This window comes from Acomys minous (genome assembly GCF_964271855.1).
Source record: "Acomys minous genome assembly, chromosome: 1".
NCBI lineage: Eukaryota > Metazoa > Chordata > Mammalia > Rodentia > Muridae > Acomys > Acomys minous.
This window is the reverse complement of record NC_140483.1, coordinates 174,508,940-174,518,550: the sequence shown is the minus strand read 5'-3', so window position 1 is coordinate 174,518,550 and position 9,611 is coordinate 174,508,940. Positions and strand designations below refer to the sequence as shown.

At 46.2% G+C, this 9,611-nt stretch overlaps 1 protein-coding gene across 7 annotated transcripts in view; it reads left to right on the top strand.

Annotated features, from left to right (window-relative positions):
• The first annotated feature begins 3,354 nt into the window (after positions 1-3,354).
• BNC2 (basonuclin zinc finger protein 2) overlaps positions 3,355-9,611 on the top strand; it is a 414,736-nt gene continuing 408,479 nt past the window's right edge. For 2 of the 7 annotated variants that reach the window (XM_084787365.1, XM_084787362.1), the window contains exon 1: positions 3,573-5,380. In XM_084787365.1, the coding sequence (XP_084643491.1) occupies positions 5,378-5,380 (3 nt within the window). In that variant the 5' untranslated portion in view covers positions 3,573-5,377. Of the gene's footprint in view, positions 5,381-9,611 lie in introns of all 7 variants that reach the window. The other 5 variants (XM_084787370.1, XM_084787363.1, XM_084787366.1 and 2 more) reach the window with 5 other exon arrangements.

Genomic DNA, 9,611 nt, shown 5'->3' with positions numbered 1-9,611 from the left:
TGGCTATGAATTTGGATTTGACATTGAATTGCTTCCTCTAAATTTAAAATTTTCTCAACAACTTATCCTTGCAAAGTACTGTAGTCCCTTATGAATGCAGTGAAGGCCTACTACAAGGTCATCAATGTTACACAAAACTCACACATTAAAACGGCCAATTTAAAGACTTCCTTTTTTCCCTAAAACATGTTACTTTTAAAATATGATTCCTAATGAATAACTTATGCAAATAACCTTCTGTTCATTCACAAGGATGACTTGTTAGTATTTGCAGACGTTGCCAGGAACACAAACTTAACATTTGGTTACAAATACAGACAGAATTTATCAGACAACTGCTGTTTCTGCCAAGTGTCACCTGTAGCTTTCAAGTCCCTATGCCACAGCCCTTCTTTGGGTTCATTCTAACTATGTCTCTATATTGACAGTTGTCATTATGACAGGGGAACTGTTACACTTTGTCCAGCTTACTGATTTCTCAGAATTTAGGGAAAATATCTCAATTTCATGGGAAAGGTGGGAGGGAATGCCCCTTATAACATTAGGAAACTTTAAGCAGCAAGTAACAGAAACATGTTGGGATTAATCATATTCCTCAGCAGGGAAATCTGAGCCATTGGGGGGTGGGGGTGGGGCACCTAGCCTGACTTGGAAGTCAGTGGCAGTAAGGGCTCAGGTGTAGGGCTTGGGATGGATGGACCTACGTGGTGGAGACATGAAAGCATGTCTGCTGCCCTGGCTTGGGCCTCAGTGCACTATCTCTGGAAAGCTGGCTCAGTGTTCTTCACCTTCCAACTCCATCATTGGTGGTAGATAGGCTCCCTCCTGGTCACAAGGCAGATGTGAGTTCTTTGAGGTATATATTCTCTCATACTAATATCCAGATGGTAGAAATGACAATTTATTTCTTATCTGCCACTTGGGGTTTTAATGAATAAAATAATCCCCACCAACATAATCTTCACTTGACGTTTTCAGTGATTCTTTAGACCCAGGTAAGATGTTCAGCATGAAGGCAATCCCAGGAGAGGCCGCCATAACCAGGCTAGAAGAGCTAACTCAAACTGAAGCACTGCAAAGGGACAAGGGCAATGGTGCAGGCCGGGTGTTGCCAAGCTACTCAGTGTTATGACCCCTAAACTGTTTTTAAGTTCTTCAATTTTTGGAAGAATGAAAAATGCTTTTAATGATTTGGCCAACAGCTAGTAGTATTTATTAGAAATGTAAGCCGGGCATGGTGGTACATGCCTGCAAAGGCAGGCAGATCGCTGTGAGTTCGAGGCTAGCCTGGTCTACAAAGAGAGTTCCAGTACAGCCAGGGCTACTACACAGAGACTCCTGTCTCAAAAAACCAAAACCCCCCAAAAAGCAAAACAACAACAACAACAACAACAAAAAACCAATTAATTCTGGCATTTAAAAAATGTTATCAATTTGTTTAAAAAAAAAACTAAAACCATTAATAACCCCTATTAATGGCAGTCTATATCCTTAAGTTAAGGCTCTTGCCATAGATAGATTATAATCATGAGGCAGCAAGCAGGATGGGAAGACGAGTGAGGTTAGTACAGTCTAAACGAGGAAAGGGGCCCGAGGCCAAGGAATGGCCTCCCAAAGGTGTAGAAGGAAAGAAAACAGATTATCCCAAAGGTCCCAAAGGGAACACAAATACCCTGATTTTAGCTTCAGAAATGCTTATTTGTGATATATCTTCCATCAGACATCCAGAATTATAATAAATTTGTGGTGTAATTTGTTGATTTCTGTGATATGTTACAGCAGCAAAGGAAACAAGAAAAATGGCACGTTTTTAAGAAGTCTGCTCTCTATGATAACCCAAAAATTTATAGTGAGAGGAATGGCATTGATTCACACGTGGGTGGCATGTCTCTTGTAACAACTGATGGGCAGGCGGAGTCTCCTGTCCACTTCAGTTGGATTGTTGTGATATTAAGTGTCACACTGACTTTCTGAAATGCACAGGTGAGACTAGGAAAGGTAAGAAACTTATTACTGAAATAAAAACAGTCTTGACCTCATGGCCCTTCTAGGAGGGCCTTGGGAACTGTTGGGCATCCCTACTGTATTGAGGATCCCTGGTGAAGGGTGCAATAGTGTTTCCTATCCCGTCAAAGAATGGATTCTTTCCCCACATTCCTATAGCAAACTTGCTGACACAGTGGTGACAATAATTTTGACATTCTTAGATCCATCCCTTTCCCTGGATAAGATTATACTTTGGTCGAAAAGTACTAAACATACAGGCAAAAACACAAAACCCAACCAACCTGCCAAACAAACAAACAGACAAAACCCAGGGATGATTACAGGCATACAAGGAAAACGGTGAGGGTAAAAAAGAGTGACGAGTATTTTATATAGTGGGCAAAAAGCTGTTTTCTTTGAGTCCCCAGAAGTGGAACTGAAGACACGGTGAGAGTGGTAAGAAGAGACCCTGGACAGGGTAAGTCAGAGGAACAGAGAGAACAGCCTCAAGACGTGAGCCCGACAGAAGGATGAACAGGTGCAATGAAGCGGTTGAGGCAGGTGGCTACACATCATCAGGGTCCTGCAGGATCCAGAGGACCCAGGGCACTGTTTCTTATCCACACTAATACTGCAACCCTGTAGTACAGTTCCTCTTGCTGTGGTGACCTCCAACTATAAAATTATTTTTGTTGCTACTTCACAACTGTAGTTTTGCTATGACTTGCAATCTGTGTTTTTCCGATGGTCTTAGATGACCCCCAAAGAGGTCAGGGCCCCTAGGTTGAGAACCACTGACTGGGATCTTGAACCAATTGCCATACAAACCCACTGGAGGAGACTCTGGCTTCTATCAATTCTGCCACTTTCTTAAAGGCCATTGTTTAGGCCAGCCCGTTCTCCATCTATGTAATGACTGTCTAGAAAGGCAGGGGGATTTTGATATGTACATCTTACCCCAAGCAGAGTGACTGTATCCTAACATCAGGAACAGACAGTTCTGGAACCAATCAGTGGAATGAAAATTACAGGTTGCTTGATGTAGAAAAAAAAAAAAGCTTGCACATTGGCATGTGTAGCTGTGCAGCAGAAACACACTGTGTGGATACAATTGTTTGCCAACTGCTGGACTGTCACTTGTCCAAAGCAGTAAGTGTGTGTGTGAATGGGTTTGTATGGGTAATGACTTTAAAATGAGCTGATAAGCTTTTCCTCATCTTTTCACGATGCAGGAAAACACACCGCAACTTGGCTTGTTTCTGGAAAATTCTTGTGATGCTCCTCAGTTGCTCAGAAAGAACATTTGGTCACCATTATCCCTTGTGTTTCTTCGAACTAAAGAAAGATGTTGCAGATACGCTCCCCACCTTAGTCAAAGCATTTAAAGATGAGTCTCCTCTGATAACATATTTAAACATAGATACCTAACCTGTAATTTAGACCACAGTGAGAATAGTAACTGTCACTCATTGGAAAATTACAGATGAACCATGTGCCAAAAATACAACAGTATTTCCGATAACAAGAGAAATATTTACCACACAAATTGTTCTGTAACAAAACGACACATAGAATCAACAAATTCTGAAGTGATTAGAAGTCTGCTTTGCGTGGGCCTAGAAGGGGTCAGGAATTTGGACCCAACCAGTACAAGGAACTTCTTCAGGTGCTGGTGGCCTTGCTGTTAAAGGAAAGGGGGGGGGGGAGGGGCGAAGCAAGCCAGATTCACGTGAATAAGCTAACTCACATTCCCAGGCCAGCTGTTGCTACTTGGGATCTAGTCAGGCATGGATCCTGAAAAAAAAAATTAAGCTTAAGTATTGTGAAAATTTACATTAAAGTCGTGACTGTACGAGGAAAGCCTTAATTCCAAGGCTACATATTTTCGAAGGAATTTAATTCTGACCTCTGAATGAAATTATGCACTCTCTCTCCCTCTGCTTGGAGAAGAGAGAAAGAAAGGAGGGAGGATTTTCTCTTTTCAGGAAGAAACAGTAATCAAACCTGTTGTTCAGCCAACCAAATCTTCGCAGGATTCTCTGATTTCTTAGGGCTCTGAGAGTTGTGCTAGAAACTTGTGCCTTCCTCCTGAGACAGATAAGCAAAAAGTTTGCTCTAGCGATGATAAATCTGCACGAGGCGGAGATGGTTTTGGCACACAGTGTAAGTTAGAAAGATGGGGATGAATAAGGCACACACACACACACACACACACACACACACACACACACACACACAATCTTGCAGCCCGACGGTGTTTTGCTTCCATTTAAGAGGTGTCCTTCAGCTGCAGGCGGGTGCGCGCCGAGCCTGCCGCCTGGGTCCGCGTCTTAAGGCTGGGCAACTTGGGTAGGCTGAGTGTCACCCACACGTGTGATTGGTGAACAGTGCGGGCGCCCGCTAGGGTGGTAGTCTCCTTCTTCTCCCCCACGCCGGCTGCAGCTCCAGGCCCAGACCTAGAAAAGGGGAAGGAAGCCCTGGCCACCAGCCGACGTCTGGGCCGGCACCAACCACGCCGCTCCCAGGAACTTTTCGCCCCCAGCTGTGCGCAACTTTCTGCCGGGTCTCCCGGCGCGTCACGGCCCCGAGTCTCGGTCCCCGATCTTCCTTCCTTTCAACCCGGCGCTGCGCGGGCTGAACTAAGCTGGGCCGAGCGGACCGAGAGTCCGGGGAAACCCGGAGCCGAGACGCCGCACCGCAGTCGGAATAAAGTTCGCGCCCTGAGCTGGGTCCCCCTAGCCTTCCCTCTCCCCTCCCCGCTGCTACTCGCATTTTCCCCCCTTGTTGACAGCTGGGCGCTGGCGGCCACCTCCACTTCCACGCCCGCACCCCCCGGGGGGCGCCAAAGTTGTTTTTCCATCCACGGAAGAGGGGTGTGTGTAGAACGAGGCGGGGGTGGGGGAGGAATACACATCTTCCACGAAGAAGCCCCTAGAAAGCTTGAGGACAACAACAAAACAGGCGGCAAACATCGGGAGTCTGGACAGTTGCGCGGAGAACAGAAACTTGTGCTGGCGCGGCCGCCGGTCCCCCCCGCGCCGCCGCGCGCACCCCGCCTCGCCAGCAAGCCCCCCTCCCGGACAGTCCGTTCCCTTTTTTTCTTCTCTCCTTCGGCCCGGGGAGGAGCGGGGTAACTCCGAGCGCCGGCTCGAGGGAGCGAGCGCGACCCTGGGTGCGGGTGTAAATCAGTCACCTGAGCGCCAAGGGGCCGCGGCGAGGGCGCGCGCGGGCGGGCGGGGAGTGGCGCGGGCGGCGAGCGCGGCCCGGAGCGGCCGGGCGGGGGAGGGAGCAGGCCGAGCGGCGAGCTGAGGCGGCCGAGGGGCTGGTCCAGGCGCGGCCGCTAAGAGGAGACCAAGAGGCGGGGGCTGCACTTGACAACCAGCATGCCGAGATGGTAAGAAGTTTCCACCTCCTCTCCGCTTGCGTCTGCACTTGGTAGGGACTGACCCGGGCGGGACGCCCCGGGGCCGCGGGGCCGGCCGCCTTCTCCCCTAACGCCGCGGCGTGAGGAGGCGGGCAGCCGGCGGCGCACCCGAAATCCACCCCCACCCCTCAACTTGGCCCCAAGTTAGCGAAGCGGCTGCGGGCGGGCAAGCGGGCGGGCGAGCGGGCGAGCGGGTGAGCAAAGGCTCCCGCGCCTTAGGTGAGCGGCGGGCAGTCGGGGGACTCTGGGGACAGGGAGCCCTCGGGTAGGGCACAGGGCTCGGGGACCCGGGGTGCACGGAGCTCCCGGGACCCGAGACAACTTTCCCAACTTGCTGCCGAGTGCAGAGCCTGGAGCGGCGTCTGGGCGTGGGTGCCGGGGTGCGGCCCGCGTGGGGACCGAAGCGATGCCCACACGGCTGCGGAGGACGCGGATGCGGCCAGTCAAATCCCGCTAGACAGACACGTGTGTGCTTTCCCAAAGTGCGGTTCTGAAGCAGCCGGCCCACTGCACTGACACAGCGACTGGACGGTGGGATTTGAGGCGTGAAGTGGGGGTGGCGGAGGGAGGGCAGAATAAAAAACAATGATGGTGGTGGAGCTCAGGACAAAACTAGACGAAATCTCCCGTGGGATGAGGCGAAGATTAAAAAAAAAAACAACACTAAAAAACTAAGTGCAAGTGGTGGAGGAAACGGGATGGCACAGCACAGAGAGAAGCCAGCACAGACCCTGGAAGGAGATGGCTTCTCTGTAGCGAGGAAGCAGGCAATTAGTTTACCGGGTGATGAGCCCGGCTGTCCGCTTTCGGGGAAGTAATTTGTTAGAAATGGGGTTCGACCACTCTTTTTCCTTGGAGTTCCCTACCACCCAGTGTCGCTGTTACCCCCACTTGGGGGCTGTAATACATAGTGGGGCCCTGAGTAGATGTTTAAGAAAAGGGGTGATAGCAGGTTGACATTTTTTTTTCTCTCTTCCCTTCGCCCTGATGTGACATCTCTTGTTTCAGAGATCAAAGTCACAACTGGAATGTGGGAGATGGTACTGTCAAATGCAGACACACACACAGACAAAAATTCACCCAGGACTGCGGTTACAGTAATGCTGACAGAAATTAAAGAGGTTTTGAAAGCAGCGTGCGATTTATGATGCTACCCATTTACCCTAGAGTCAAGCTGTTGTAAAACTGATGTACAAAAGACATCATAAAATAATCCTGTGTGCCCAGGATTAAAGTGGCAGAAAGTGGCTTGTTTTATTATTATTTTTTTATGTACTCCACGAACAGCTGTAGTAGTTGTTGGATCCTCAGTTTAAGTGAGGCATCAAACCAAAATATGAACTATATGTGCTTAGAGCTGAGGAGTTTCTTGTAACGGCATTTTACACATTATAAAAGCCAGTTGGACATCCTTTTCTTCCTCTGGCCAGTATTACTGTTTTTTCCAGAGCTCTATTCCCATATACTAAGCACTCTGAGCAATGGCTGTGAGTCCATTTGTCTTCCACGGTTTTTGTATGCTGCGCTTTCAGATGTTTTTGTGCACAGACACGCGTGCTTTAAGTGGAATTTATTTCTGGCACTCAGTGCTCCTGCTCTGAAGTTGTCCTTTAGCACCAAGCCTTGTGCAAGTTTGGTAGAACTCCCCTTTACTCTTTGGGATCATGCACAGCAGGGTCCTCGTGAACCCTTAAAGGCTCAGTGTTTTCTATCACACTTGTAGCCGGTTCATTTAAACTTGTTCATCCTAATGAAGTTCTGAGCTGTAGGTACTCTCTCTGTTCCCAGAGAGCAGCGGATTTAAAATCCACATTGCTAATCACTTTACCAAAGTGCAGGAAGCTCTTTACCTGAGGGAAGGACAAGTCACCTTGAATCTGAACTTTGTTACAGAGAACCTTTTTGGAGACAAGTCTGAGATGCCCCCCCCCCAACCCATTGAGAATATTAAGTTGGGTTGTGTTTGCATGTAAAACTTTGGGTGAAAATCAACCTCATGTGATTTTTAAAAAATAAATATTGAGCAAATGTTAATAGCAGGAGTGCATTGCTAACACCTAATTTTTTTCCCCCTCTTCTGCCTGAGATGTAAGTTATCTGTCAGGCAGGGATATGAGCTTACAAAAAGAAGCAGACAAAAGCAGAGCTGACTGTTGCTATATTAAAATGTAAGTGTTACAGTTTGAATTTTCAAGTGAGAGTTTTGAGTTCAATGCTTTACATAACATTTTGTCCTAATCTTGCTTGCTGTCAGGGATGTTTCATGGTTGTGCAATTGCTGCAGTCAAGAATGCCAATTTGCATTCCAGGAGTGTCATTTGATTACTTTTATCTGCGAAGCTCCAAGACCGGCCCAGACCTCTCGTTTCATCTTGCCATGTCACGAGTCAATGCTGTGTCGTCTTTTCAAAAATCTGCCTGATTTAGACAAGAAAGAAAAGTACTTTCATGTTGCAGCCGCAGTCCCCTGCTAACTTGTCAGCAGCAGGATATGATTCACTTGGGCCCAGAAGAATGGAACAGAGAGGCGGGTTAGGCGGTTCAATAAAGCCCACGGACAGGTAGTATGTGACATCCCCAGAGAGCTGCAGTTAATGAAGAACAGGTCTGCTTAGTTCTCCACACGCTGACCTGGTGCTGTCCCCACAGTTTTCTCATTTGATCTTTCCCAGCAAATTGATCTTTTCTTATATTTTTTCCCCCTTCCAAGTTAGTCCTTGAGGGACTGAAATTAGCAGAGCAACTTAAGTTGGATAATACAGCTGTTCAGAAAAGAAGAAATTGGACACTGGCACAAAAAAGGGGGTGGGGGTGGGAGAGTAGAGGCAGCTATTCTATTTTTTGTTGTTGTTGTTGTTTCTGAGAATATTTCCTATATTAAGGGAGTCCCAAGAAGGTGATGAGGACTGAAATCTAGTGGTTTCCCTTACTTTAAATTTAGAGTTAAGCTTCAGTGCTATTTTAAATATTCTGTAAATGTTTGAAAGATGGCTTTAGCAAGCACAAAGAGTTTGATTTAGCAATGCTTATATTCATTTGTTTGGAGTGATCTGCCAGTGGAATAGTAGCTTTTATGACTATTGTAACATGAACAAAACATCAATGGCATACTTCAACTATATTATTTATGGTTTTTAAAATAAATACAGTCCCCAAATATTCAATACTGAATTGTTGAAAAGATTAAACAATAAAAAAGTCATTACCAGCATTGTATATAAATATTGTGGTTCATGAAGATTTTTTTAATGAATTATCATCAGTATCTTTGTTTTACATAAATTCCACAGATGCATTGTTAATAAAGTGAGTGATTCTGTCCTCTAGGACTTTTTTTTTAATTTAAAGGTAGGATTTTAAAATTAAGACCAGATTACAAGTAGATTTTTTTTAAATGGTCACATGTTGTTTTTTTGAGATTAAAATTCATTTTATACAAGGTGAGTAAATCTTAATTGAAAATGTTGAAAATGTGTGCCTAGTTGAGACAGGTTACAGTTTTACTATGGAGGTTTTGTACATAAAGTTTAGGTTGGGAGCAATTAATAGTCTTAACTTGATGAATGTATAAAGGAGTGGTGCTTTCAGAATTCTTCTGCAGATGGTCACATTTAACATCTGCATTCTGACAAGAAGCAGAGTTGAAAACAGCCGTTCTCCTGCCACATCTCTTGTTGGCCAGGCGTTACATACTGCAGTTGGTTAGTAAGCTCTCTGAAGAGCTAGAGGGAGCCTCATCATTTTATTAGATAGACTTAAGGTGTAGTCAGAATGTTGCACAATTACTGGCTTAGGGTTTTTGAGATCACACACACACACACACACACACACACACACACACACACTGATGACAGCAACAGAATTTCCTCTGAGAACAGTTAAGGAATCAGCTAAGCTTTCTAGGACTGCCTTTTGGGTGACTTGGATTAGGTGAAATGCAACCAAACATTTTAAGTGTTTTGGTTTGCTTAACTACTGTTGCCTCTGTGTCAGCTGAAGGCGTTATCCTCATGTTAGAAGGCCCACTTCAAATCCCTATAGAAGCAACTTCCTACCCAGTCGCCGAGGACCACACTACCTTCCTTTAATCCACAAAAGACAGCTACTCCCTCCCTAGATGAAGTTTTGAACTAGTTCTGCATATAACTGGATGTTCTGGGGAGAAAGTTTCCTCAAAAGAAGGGCTTCATGTTGTCAACCA